Here is a 14,366-nt window from a genome sequence, read left to right as displayed (position 1 = left end):
GAAAGAACTTTTTTTGCCAATTTTGGCAAAAGTCCGTGGCCGCCATATGTTTCCCACCATGTGAGAGAATCAAATTTATCTTTGTCGTCCATTGCATGGAAGTTACCATACAAACCACTACCAGTGAAGTATCTGCCTATTTCAAGGCGCACAGCTACACATTCCTCCCTGTCAGGCACCAACTTTTCTAATGCTTCCAGATATCCTCTAGTTACCTCTCGATCTAAATGGGGTTTGGTCCTAACACCACCCCCTGCTGCAGGTTTGCCCAACCAAGAATCTGAGTAGTATTTTGGCGTAAGGATATACGCCAAGCAATGTAGTGGAAGGTTAAGCCTATTCCACCGTTCACACACACAATCGTGAATCAGTTTGTACAAGTCGGGATCTCTGTTATGAACAATGTCTTTTATTTCCCCCAACATGGTATCCATTTGCTCATACACCTCGCCAATCACTGGTTTGTCTGTATCTGCAAACCGAATCATGTTATAAATTGGCTTGGTGAAATCCAATACCTGTCTCACAGTTGTCCAAAACTGCCCATCAAGAGCGGCCTCCTCCACCGTTTCAAAACCTGCAATGTCAGCTACATTTGTAGCCCTTTCCTTTAACACCTGCCAATGTGGACTTGATACCATGCTAGCTAATGCCTCTCTTACCTTCAAAAGGCGCCTGAAGGTGAGGTAATAGCTACCAAATCTAGTCCTCGCAATCTTCAGCAACTCCAATCTCGAGTGACTGCGGAAAAGGCCATGGGTATTGCTATGATTTGTAATAAATTTTATCATTTTTTTTCCTTTCTTGTACAAATCACCAATCCATTGGTATTGTTCATTTTTGTTTTTGACAATATCATGCAACAGAAGGTTCAATGTGTGAACCAAACATCCAGACCAAAATATGTTCGGGTATTTATCCTCAATAATTGCTCCCGCTGCCTTACAATTAGGAGCATTATCAGTGATGACTTGGATGACATTGTATGGGCCAATACGCTCAATTGTTTCAAGCAATGCTTCTGCAATGTTGATAGCGGTCTTGAACTTGTCTGAGTAATCATGTGCAGCTAGAAATATGGGACCACTTCGGGACACAGCAAGAACACTTATCAATGGCTTGCCTTTTACATTTGTCCATCCATCAGATACAATGGACACCCCATTGTCAGTCCAAGAACTTGTCATTTTATTCAAAGAATGTGATATTTTTGCTTTTTCATGATCAAGGCCAACAGTTCTTGCCTTGTCATACCCAGGCTCTTGTATCCTTTAGGGGCATCATTTATGGCAGAAACCATTTCGTGCCAATAAGGTGAGCGTAGAACATTGAATGGTATCCCACATGCATAGAGGAACCTGTAAACTTTTGAATCCACATCATTCCTACACCCCTCATCAAGGAAATCTGATATGGTTCTACGGCGTAAAGATGATGACCCTGTGCCTCCATGTCCATATCCACTGCCTTGGGAGGATGCTGAAGGAGTTCTTTGTGAGCTTGGTTCAAAGAAACCCCTTGATCTTTTTGCTCTGTATTGGGCGTCCTCCTCTTCCTTTATGTATTTGGCTCTATCTGCTGTTGACACCGCTGCACAAGTTTTGATTCCTATTTGTTTCTCTCCATCCCATGGCCTTTTCCCGCAGAGGTGTCTTCTAGCACGGGTGTATGAGCCTGTGTAATCAGTGTTGCAATGGGGGCAATGAAATTTAGTGGTTCCACCCCCTCTCCCTGTTTCAGCCCTGTGAACATATTTCCACAATGGAGTTTGGTCTTGTTTAGTTTTTTGACCCTCATGTTCACCCTCCTCCACATCCTCCTCACTGGGGTTTTCACCCATTTGACTTCCTCCGGCTTCTTCATCCACCTCTTCAGTTTCAGGCCCCCTCCGTTTCCTACTCTCCACCACCATAATAACCAGAAAAGGGACCAGGAAGAGGAAAATGCCAATAAATATCCCCAGGTCCATCGTGTTTGATGTTTGTAGGGTTTGAGTCTTGAATCTGCAAATTAATTTAGTTTATTGGGATTAATTCATTTAATTTATTAATTTAATTTAAATTAATGATCTTTAAACTCAAACAGGTAAATTAAACTAACCAAATTAACTACCTAACCAGCTAAACTAACTAAATGATTAAGTTACTTACCTCTGCAAGCTTGCTCCTCGCTCCTTGGCACTTGCTCCTCGCTCCTCAGCTCTGGCTCCTTGCTCCTCAGCTCTTGCTCCAGCTCTCAATCTCTTGCTCAAGCTCTCAATCACTTGCTCAACAAAGTTGTAATGACAAGTTTTTGGCCCATTGGGCTTATAAAACAAAAAAAATTAGCTAAATTTTTTTAATTTTTTGGGTCCGGCGGAATTTTTTTCCGCCGAACCGCTCCCGGCCGGTTAAAAATCGCTCCCGGAGCGTTTTTTAATGCCCGGGAGCGATCAGGGAGCGATCGCTCCCCGATCGCTCCCGGGCATTAAAAAACGCTCCGGGAGCTCGGGAGCGATCGCTCCCTGAAACGCTCCCTATCAGAGCAGGGAGCGTAAATTTTTTTAAGGGAGCGCGCTCCCGAAAATCGCTCCCGTCCGGGAGCGATTTTGGGAGCGCGCTCCCGACCCGCTCCCGAGCCGCTCCCGCCCGGAGCGCACTTCGGGAGCGGGTTCGAAGGGGGGGGGGGGCGCTCCCCCGCAACACTGGATGGCCCTATGGACATGTGCTCCACCCTCCTTGCCACTGTCTCAACTTGTGCCATCAATGTGCTCTCGAATAGTGGTGACTCTGGAGTCACAATAGCCCGATCTATGTCCTCCTCAACACAAAGAGGTTATTTGCCTCTTCTCCTCCTCATGCTCGATGTTAGGAATCACATCCATGTAGTGGGCCTTTCCCTTGGTGCACCAATATGATGATCTCGCTCTTGATCTATGCCTCTCCTTCAAATGGAAAAACTCCCCAAATGATAGAGCCCTCCTAATCCTGACATCCAAAGCATCATACTCATCTATCCCATCTGAGAAGTATCTCAACAAATCTACAAAGGTATCTGACTCCCTCTCTCTCTGGCTCATCCAAGAGTTAAGGCATGGTGGGACAACTAGTCTTACCATACATATGTGTGTGGTTCTGTTGGGTTGTGTGTGCATGTGCGTGGCTTCCTTCTCTTGTCCGAGAGCCACCTTCTCCATGGTTGGCATGACCCTATTGGTTTTGTATTTGCATTCCCATCATTTGTTGCATCATCTCTAGAACTTGCTAGTTTTGCATCATCAACTGTTGGTTTTGCCACATCAACCCCTATAGCGCCTATCCTTGGCCACCCTATCTAGGCTTCTCGTTGTTCCTAAGGATATTGTCCATGATTTCCTATGTACTCCTTCCTTGTGTCATGGGAATGTCCATAGCCCCATCAATCACTGTGCATGCATGCCTAACACCTCCACGATCTTGCTAGATTTCCCACAGCTGGCCAAGATCATGCTCTGATACCATTGTAATATTCCTAATTGGAAATAACAACAAATACCAAAGCAATTTACAAGGAACAACAAAAATAAATGGTAGACACGACTACAAATTAAAACCCAAGAGATAATAGCCAAGTATTCTGAGCCATTGTATTAAAATATTGGGAACATGTACATAGAACCTGGAATCATAGAACCTGGGCTTGTTCTGCATGCTAAGCAAAACCTAGAAAAGATATCTCAACCCCAAATGTGTAAGTGTTCTCGAAGTGATCTATGCACTACCTAGAAATAATTTGTTGTTGGCTACTAGCTCGAATGTTGATCTTTGGGCTAAATACTCCTCGAAATGCTGTGAAAATTTCGCCTTGGAATCCTCTCACAAAACCCATAAAAACCCAGATATGGTTTGGGATGCATCCAAATGATGAAGAAGCCCTCCAAAGGGGGTGCAAATGGCTCTCTGGCTGGCTATACGCATTATTGGAGTTCTTCCATGTATACTACTAAGAAAATTATTAAACTTCAGTTATTGCCTCTCCTCCAAATACCCAAAAAAATCTCAGGTTGATTGCCATTAACCCGGAAGCCCCCAAAAAAGTGTGAATTGCCCACGTTAGCTAGTTTTGCACATTGTGGGGAAATCTCTGCTATAAGAAGCTCAAGTCCCTTGCTAAAATACCTCTGAGACTTCAGCAAAATTATCCTCTGGAAACGACTCCTTCCTTCAGCCCCTAACTCCCCCAATCTCTGCTTCCTCCAACTCCTGCACAATCATAGTTCAATGGCCTCTGCGCACAGCCATAAATCGATAAACTCGACCCAAAATATTTCCTCAATCTTTGCCCTGCAAAATGCCACCAAACTCTAGCTTTAATGAGGAAAAATCTCTATCCAAAGACTTGAATCCTCTAACCCACTATTTTTGCTACAAATAATGCTCCACTAAATCCTTTTACACCAAGAAAATGCACATGGTTGGGAAAACTCCTGCAATGAAGCTCAAGGGAAGCCCTGAATTGGACTCCAAATTACCTCACTAGGGAGACACTTGAAGTTCTCTGAAATAAGGGTGGAATTCCGCTTGGAATTCCTAGTGCTAAACAACACTCTGGCCCTTGTGCTAAACCACTCCAAGAGAAGATGAAAGGTGAAGTGTAATAGCCAAAAGATGATCAACAAAATGAGTCCATCCTCAATTTATAATTTATCCTCATGCTTCTAGACTCCTTTTTAATATTAGTTTATTGGTGGAAACCATTTTCCACTAAGTGACTTTTGCCGCCATTCTCCAATAAAGTAATACTAGCCACCTTTCTCCAATAATATTTGCCCTTTTTAGTTATTACTAAAATTGGGAAAAATTTCTAAGTTTCTCCCACGCTCACAAAATTGGGGCTATTCTAGACTGTAACAATAATATTTGAACAAGGATGCCTATGTTGATTAGGTAGTGAATTTGATAGCAATGTTTGGAACCTATTATGTATGTACATTGATCTTGATAAAAGGCAGTGGTCTATATGACATCAAGACCATGCTCTAATATGGCAGTGAATGGATGATAGTGATAACACACTCTTGATATGACAGTGATCTTGACAATGAATTTGATGCAGTGACCTTGACATGGTAGTTGACTTTGGTGAAAGAAGTATTATAACAGTGATGTATGGTTCAAACTTCGAGCATGACATGACAATGATGGTAGAACTTCTATGACTTGTTTCGTTCAGTTCATAAGTGAAGTTCTGAATTGACTGAGGTTGGCCCTCGAAGGCCTAATGTAATTATTGTATCTCATTCTCATTGTACTTTGTATCTCAACTGAACTATTGATGAATATCTAAGAAGAAGAATTTGGTTTGGTTTCCCCCTTGTGGGGTTTTGCCCTGGTCTCTGACCTAAATCGTGGCATCTCTATTGTGCATGCTTTTCTTCTGTTCCTTTTTGTTCCACTGCAATGTTGATGTTATTGTTCTCTCTACATAATTCATAATGATAAAATGATGTTTTGGGGTAAATATAATATGTGAATGATGAAAAGTTTGAAAATGCAAATATCTACAACATATAATAATCAAGCCCTAAAAATTAATATTAGGCCTTTTAGCATTTCTTCTATCAGAACAATCTCAGGCAATGTGGCCAAATTTGTTACACATGTTGCATTGAACTTTGGAAAAGTCCCTTCGATTATTGTTGAATGTTGGGGCTGGCTTCTTTGGCTTCCATTTGGAAGGTTTTCCTTTCCCTGTCCCTTTCCTCACATTGGCTACAAAGGTTGTAAGCTCTCCCTCTTCTTGTCCTTGAATTATTCCTCTGGAAATGAGCTTGGATTCCTCTTGAGTGCAATTTCCCAAAAGCTCATCAAATGTAGGGAGCTCCTTTCAGCAACTTATGCTTGTAATGAATGTCTCCCAAAACATGGGGAGTCCACCAAGTGTCATCTACACAAGCTCTCTATCAGATATGACTTCTCCAATGGAAAGAAGTTGATCTCTTATTTTAGAGATCCTCATGAAGTAGGCAGTGATAGATTCAAACTTGTTCATCTTGATGTCACGGAGTTGACTCTTCAAAGAGATGACTTGACTTAGATTGTTGACCTCATACATCCAAATCAATTTGTCATAAAATTCCTTTGACTTCTTCATCTTGGACACATAGGTGGTGAGATGGTCTCTAAGAGAGTCAATGATGATTTTCTTGGCCTTGACCTCACCCTCCTTGTACTTAGACTTGGCACTAACATTGGCATTCTCAGGAAGTTCAGCTATGTTGAATTTCCACGATCTTGGGTCTAGGATAGAATCTTAGAATCTCTAACGCTACCAAACCAAGAATATCAACGAAGCTACTTTGCACAGCGGAACAATGTAAAGCAGTAAATCACACATGCACAAGTATAGACAACTTTTAGACAATTTTCAACCCAACTTTGTTATATTAATCAACATATAATACAACAGTCTAGGGATCCCATACAAGGGATAATGGCCCCCAATTATCCACAAGTACAAGAATACAAGATACACTAACAATCTCGCTATAGTCTCTATGCCGTATCTCGTCCTGCCGATCCTTCGCTTCCATTCTACTCTCTAGCTTCCCCTTAGTCCATCAAAGGGCAACACATAGAATCTCCAGGAGGGTTTCCACCTATCACTGCTGCAAGTCGCTTCTACTACAATGAACACAGACTGATCCAATCTGGTCATGTAGGTTGGCCAACACCTGAGCTCTAATCTGCCTTCTAGTAGCTTCTTTCATCCATCAAAGAGCTACACATATGCTCAACAACTTCACCCAACCTTCAGCTGTCAAGCTCTCGTTATGACTACTTGTCAAGTGTTACTTTGGGTAAACAACGCACTGCCCTCCACCAGTCCAATGGCACCCAATCCTCCACTGTGAAATCTGCTCCAAGGAAAGGCTTCTAACCACCACGTTAAGCCTTCCAATTGGCACCCATGGGCTGCTACAAATTCTGTCCACACTGGGACACCATCCCTTGCATCAAATTAACTAACAATCATCCATACATACCTTAGTTTGCAGGTCTGTTCACTGTTGCACGTTCTGCTCCTGGTTAGGGCTAATAACCAATTGCTACAACCCTCAATTCTGCCTTCAGAACCACTCCAGCAACTGCAGCTTAGCTCCAATCTGCTCCTTTGGTCAAGTGTTGTATTCTAGGGAGAAGTTAGCCCTAGATCGGGCCTTCCAGCCCTCTCCAAATGTCACAGCTCTCCTCCACACTGTTGTTTAGGCTTGCGGCATCCTACAGCAACCTAAAACAACCCACACAACACTTCAAGATGACCATACTACCTCGCTGTAGTAAACAGAGCTTCCTCACAAATCTGAACCCAAAACAGGCCTAATAACTCCTCTCTATAATGCGTCTTCTTCCGTGCAGTAACTCGGACCTGTACCAATACCAAAAGACACTTCAAATCCACAGAAAATACCCCACGCTGTCCTTGTTTGCATCTGCGGCTGCCTTAGAGAAGTATGGAGGTGATTTGATGCACTTGGATGGATGAAATGAACTCACACATGTGCCTAATTTATATCCTTCACATGTGGCTCCAACGAATTCATGCCAACTATCAACAAGTCCTTCTAAAGCCAAGCCGACTTGCACAAATCATGACAGTGACATTCAAAAATTAATATCTCTTGATCTAGAGCTCCGATTTGAGTGATTCTCGATGCGTTAGTTTTGTCTCGACATCCTCTATCACCTCAAATTTTCTCATGCTCAAATACCTCATGGTTTTGGCCCAACTCTTTTGAGTGCAAAACTCCAACCTTGGGTTCCAAGCCCACAAGTGACTCTTGTGGTGCTCCACCTTCCAAACCCCGAACCCTAGGGCTTGGAGTACCTCCCAGGCTACTCAAAAATGAACACTTCTGAGTGCAAAACTCCAACCTTTGGTTCCAAGCCCACAAGTGACTATTGTGGTGCTCCACCTTCCAAACCCTGAACCCTAGGGCTTGGAGTACCTCCCAAGCTACTCAAAAATGAACAAGCTACTTGTCCCTACACATATTCCATCAGATCATTTCCTTCAAGAGTAAGATCCAATCTAGCCCTCCATGCTGCAAAGTTGGAGCCATCAATCAACTTCTCTTCAATCTTGAAATAGGAGGTAGTCATCTTGCCCAAAATTTGATCACCAAACAACAAAAAGAGTGTCTCAAAGGGGTGCTCTCTAGTCTCCATAGGCTAACCTTCACCTCAGCTCCGATACCATGTTAATTTTTCACGGTATTCTATGCTTTTATAATCACTTAAAACAATTTCTTCCAATTCCAATCACCTTAGTAACAGTTAAGCAATTATAGATAGAACAGTAAACAATAAATGCACAATAGAAGATAGCCAATCACAATGAGACACAGAGATTTGGTCAAAGACAAGGGGAAAACCCTTAATCAATTCTTCTTCTCCAATTAGTCAATCAATGTTCAGCATGACATATATCAGTCCAATAGTAAATCCAATAACCAGTCAAAGTCAAAACTTTGACTATCCAATTCAACCAATCCAATGAGATAGATATAATCAAATCTGGTCAGACACCAGTCTGCAAATTTTTGGCCTGTGGAGGTACAGCCAACAGCAGTCAACAGTCAACAACTTCCAGTCAAAGTCAACAGTCAAGCTGCCCAGAAAAGTTCAGTCAACCCAACATCAAATTTGGCCTTCCTTCCTTAGTCAAACTTGGTCAAATCACTCTTAAAGTTCTCGGTCGAAGATGCCAGTCAATTCTGCAGTCAAGTCCTAGACAGAACCTACAGTCAATCCCACTCAATGGCCCAAAACAGACATGAAATTTAGTGGTCAAACAGAGTCAAACACTTGCAATTTTTGGCCTCCAACCACAGAAAATCTTGGTCAAACAGAAGAACAGCCCAAGTCAACGCTGGTCAAAATAGTCTCAAAACAGAACAGTCAACGCAGGTCCGAACTCTCTTTCTCCTCCTTCGAACATGTGGAATGTTCCTAGTAGGAACTTCCTACTCAGATCGATCTCAAGTGTGATGTGTATCTCCAAATGAGGTCAACAATGGTCAATATATAATATATATGTGACTTAGGAGGACCAAATATCACATGTGGGGCCGACTTGAAGGGTCATGAGGCCGACTTGTCAAACTTGCAAATCTGACTTTTGTTCAAGGTTTTGCCAATGAAATTTCGACCACAGCTGCTCAATTTTCAACACGAAGGATGCCTCCTAACATGAAAATGTCTCAAGCAGGGTCTTCACTCTTGTTCTGTGACAATCAAGAGGTGTTGAAACTTGCCAAGAATCCTGTCTTCCACAAAAAAACAAAACATGTTGAGCTTCATTGTCATTTCATCAAATATTGTTGAAGATGGAACTGTAATTTTGCAGTATGTTCCAACTTCCAACTGAGGACCAAACTGCAAATATCCTAACCAGGTCTCATAGCCAGTACAAGTTTGTAAAATTTAGGGGGAAACCGGGTGTTGTTAGTAGAATGACCATTAAGGGAGGTTATAAAGTAATATTGTTATATTTATTATTTAATGGTCATTTAGGAATCTTTAATTAGTTTAGATAGTTTCCCTTTCTACTTTCAGTTAATGATTGTTTCTTTTTAGAAACATCATCTTCTAATTTCTATTTATGGAGCCTTTTGTTTCCATTGTAATTCATTTTCGATTACCATTTCAAATTTTCCTAAGATTTGGGAGTGCTCCCACAAGTCTCCCTTGTGCAGTTTGCACTATCGTGCTCCCCCATCCCAGAAACTTAGTGGAACATAGATCATATTTGTAATTCAACAACAAAACTACTCCATCGTGGGTTGTTTAAGTGAAGAAAGATTTTCTGGAGCAAGCTTGTCCATTTTGAAGTTGACCAAACGTGTTTAAAGTTGGCATAATTTCTATAACCCACAATGACAATTTCACTTGAGCATTATAAACTTAACGCGATCAGCATTACACCTGTAACAATTATTCCAATCATGATGTTTCAACGACTGTTATTTCCATCAATATCCTCAACGTGTATTCCAAGTGGTAACTAAATGTCAATTCCAATGGGCCAGTAGGCAGTCTCAAGGAAAATCATATGATGGAATGGAACTTAGCATGATGATGTTCAAGAATGGATGGTCTGAAAGACACAGGTGCTGGAAATTTTAGCACATTTCAAAATATCTAGCGTCAGCAATATTTTAGGAACATGTTTCTGGAACTGCTGAGGATATCAATCAAACATTTGCTTTCTGAATACTTCCAGCAGTAAAGAGGTGTTTCATGGTGATATTCCAAGACACCAATTACCAGATATAATGTCCTGCTCATTGAGCTTGTAAGTTTGTAATCAATATAAATCATCTATATGTGAACACCAACACAGACATAAGTTTACCACTCTATCATGTTGTCTTGCAAGGAAAACTGCTATTTTTCCTGGTCGGACACTTGTAATAAAAGACTGCATATCAGTTAACTTTGCATTCAATATCAAAATTTATAAACAAAATTCAAAATGAAAAAGCAAGAAGGAACCAATACAATACAAGCTTTCAAATTATAAATTTTGTTACCACATGACAGATTCCTTGAGCTGCCAATTGTTGTCTGTCAACTGGCACTTGTCCTCCTTTCGGTACCAGCATGACATTTACATATGTATTAGGCTGCAATACATCAAGGAAAAAAGTATTAGTAGCAATATCGCACACATTTTACTTTCCCGAATAATTTCAGAATAATAAAAAGAATCCTTGAGCTGGAAGGATGAAATAAAATAAATATAGATAAAACATAGAGTAATTAGCATACTAAATTGACAGAAATTATACACAACTATCAAACAATAATAAGCATTATGACATTGACGAAAATTACATATGTTATGCAAACCATGAACAAACTCCCCATCTTGTTTTTCTAATAGTTAGCACCTAAGTTGATGGGGTTGGTCGGGGCAGAGACATCCCTCACTTGAACCTTGAGACAGAAGGTGTGACCTGCGAGTTCCAGGTGGAGACTTAGGATGTGTGACAACATCATCTCTTTGGCAACCATGGTCTTGAATTATGGACATGGGATATGCCCCCTACCAGAACTCATGAAATCTTATATCTTACTTAGGACCATATTACTCATGTAGAAATTGGTGACATATAAGTTTTCACAATTTACGCTTGCTATATAATAGACTAAATGTATACACAATATAAATCTATATAGATACATTCATTTTAATGGAGATGAGGATACTCAAAATGGTTGTAATGAACAATATACACAATAAAGCATGATAAGCCTGAATATGCACAATCTACATGAATTATGGGCACACAACACAGCTCCTGAAAATATTATTATGATGAGATACATAATAACTCAGATATTAGGAGAACTTCAAATAACCCAAATACATAAATACATCCAAGTACAATAATCATAACTCAATGGGTCCAGTAATAATTCTATTGACCTCCTATAGATACTCTTTCTCACTCATTTCCCATATAGGTGTTGGAATTTCTAAGTCTAACTGTTAGAAACCCTTCATGTACTTTTCTGATTTATTTCTGCCTACTTGTTATGATTAATTAACAAATTATTTACCATGTAAATACTGAAAATAAATACAAGTACATGCTCAACACATTACAAATCATCAACTGAAGGAAACAAAAACAAGCACACAAGTGACACCATTGTTTTTGGACCAATGTCCCTGGAAAAACCCAATGTGGGAAAATCGGTGCAACTATCTGAGGGTTTTATTATTATGCAGTTTCTGAATACAATCTGGGTGCCAAAACCGGCTCACCCAACAGAGTATAATCTCAGCAGTAGTACCTCTCTACTCAGAAGTAGATATTCTGGCTAAAACCCCAGATAAACACTCTGACAGCTCCCAGCTCCAATTTGCCCCACGAAAACCCCAGCGTCAGCTCTAGGGACTGCGTCGACCCTTTCTGGCCCAGCGTCAGCCCAAAAACCCCTGCGTCAACCTCGGGAGGCATTGCATCAGCGTCTAGAGCCTCTATGTCACCCATGCTAGCTCTCTAAGGCATTGCGCAGCTCCTGACTGCCTCTACGTGGGCCCTAGCTAGCTCTGTGTGGCCTCCGACTAGCTCTCCATCCTTCTCTCCCAACTTCTGTGTTGATTCTCCCGATACCCTCTCTGCCTCTCTGCTTCTGTATTCACTGCCCCTCAGCTACAACTCTGATCACTCTTTCAACTTCCTCAGCAAACCTTGCCACAAAAAATCGAAATCTTGATCAACTCAGTGTGTTCTCCAAGTGACCCTCAAGCCTCCTTTTATACTTTTCTCGTTGACAATTCAACGGTCGAGATTAAGTCCCTAATCAGCGGCTAAGATTAACTCTGGTTTGATCCATGACTTTTGGACCCTTCTAACACAATTTTATATTAATTCACATTAATATTTTATTTTCCCCAAGTTTAGACTTAGGGACTCCATTAAAAATATTAATTATTTTAATATCTCTCAAACTGTTTAGAATCTGCCCAAACCATTTCTAGGTATTGGAGATCTCATGTGCTTTAGCCTCTCCACCAATTTTCGTGACTAGAGCGCATCCAATGCTATCCCAAATCAACAGTAGGCTGACCCACTTTTAAATATACATTTGGCCCCTACATAATCCCTATTAGGTTCACTAAAGGTAACCCCCTTTGTCAAGATGTGTCTTCAAAGCTTTGAAATTAACAGTTTTGCATACAAAAAATGAAGTAATAGGATTTCCTCATATTTTTAGTCTCATGTTTCCACCTTTATTATCCATCTATCTATAATCAACTCTTGCCAGCACCAGCGCTTGAAAATTTGTTGATTCCAAAAATTGTTATATCATCACCAATTCATTGTAGTCACTGGTGCTTGACACTATCTTGTGGCATAATAGTTATTCAATGCCATAATCCATGAATGTCTTTAACTCTGTCACCCACTTCTTCAAAGTGAGAATGTTATTCTTGCCCTTCATGTAAGCTTTCTTGTTAATAAGCATGCCAATGAGGTTTCAGCTTTGATGGTTTTCCTTTGTTTTCCACACCCTTATCATCAATCTTTTTTCTAGGACAATGACATGCAGTAGCCTTTATGCATGATCATCAGTTATTCTTTCTTTTGTTAACAGATAAGAGTGTAGTGTAGAAGTTGTTGAAAATTGCAGCCATGGTCGGCATTTCCATCAATGAAAATTAAAGAAAAGAAAATTAAAAATGAAAATTTGAATTTATTCTTTCCCTCCCTAATTCTACAAGTCAGCCTCAAATTGTTTTAGGTCAGCTGGGCCCCGAAAAGGCACCCAATAGAAACCCCCTCTTCAAGTATAAAAATAGGAAACACTTGCTCCTCATTTCAGCACTCGAATTTTGCTCATTAGATTTCTGATCCAGAGAAGTTGGGAGCAGAAAAAGGAGGCCAAAATCTGATGGAAGGAACGCTTGGGATTTTGCTTGGTATCTCACTTGTTCTTGGTTACTGGTTTGGCTAATATCTTGCTATGGCTATTTCTGATGTAATGATAAAACTCTCTCTCTCTTTCACAAGGAAGAATTTTTGGGTATTCCCCTTGTGGGTTTAGCCCTGGCCTCAGGCCTAATTTTTGTGTCTCATGGTTTCTTGGTTATTTCTACTGTGATTTACTACTGCTCTTTCATGCTTAATGAACTTATTTTCTTGTACTGTTTGATGAAGTAAATGTTACATGAAATCTAATGCTAATTATTATTATTTGAACCTCTTAAAATGTATAAGAAAATTGTTCTAGCATTACCCTAGCTAAAATTAACATAGTGTCAGAGCTGGGGGCGCATTGAAGAGCAGTTGAAGTCCATTTTTCTCATTATCCCTTGCTATGTGAAGTTTCCTAAGGCACTGTCACTTGATATGCGAATCTTTGCTCTGTGATCCAAAGGTCTAGAATGAATGACAATCTGGTTGGATGAAGTCTGTGGTATATGAGATTTGTTTCATTGATCCGAACCCAAAGGCACTGATCCGATCTGAACTCTGAGGCATTGATCCGAGGACGTAGCAGCTGCTGGCCGAGATTGATAATGTGTTTCTGTGCACATGTTGGGGTAGAAAATTCTGAGTTAGGCTGAGTTTCTTTTGTGCCTTGAAGGTGGGTTGAGTCCCTTAACGAAGTGCAGGGCGGTGATGCTAAGGCCCATCTTGTATCTGTGTTAAGGGGCCGCAGTGATTGAAGGTACAGCAAAGGAGAAAGGAGCCTATAAGGGAGGTCTGCAAAGAGTGTTTGAGGAAGAGTTTAGGCCCTAGGGCTTACCTGTAGCTGGTACCGGTAACCTAAAAGGGGCCAAAAAACTCAGATTGATGCACAGAACCGTGGCCCTAAGAAGGTGTAGCA

General features: G+C 40.9%; 1 protein-coding gene across 1 annotated transcript in view; it reads right to left on the bottom strand.

Annotated features, from left to right (window-relative positions):
- MEE18 (maternal effect embryo arrest 18) overlaps positions 1-14,366 on the bottom strand; it is a 433,784-nt gene that overhangs the window by 66,931 nt on the left and 352,487 nt on the right. Inside the window, 1 exon segment of the mRNA XM_089404666.1 lies at positions 10,553-10,645. Coding sequence (XP_089260792.1) covers positions 10,553-10,645 — 93 coding nt within the window.

This window comes from Pinus tabuliformis, chromosome 2_2, assembly GCF_031772625.1.
Source record: "Pinus tabuliformis cultivar Carrire ecotype Pingquan chromosome 2_2, CPIR1, whole genome shotgun sequence".
NCBI lineage: Eukaryota > Viridiplantae > Streptophyta > Pinopsida > Pinales > Pinaceae > Pinus > Pinus tabuliformis.
The sequence above is the reverse complement of the archived record's forward strand: the minus strand, read 5'-3'. Positions and strand labels throughout refer to the sequence as shown.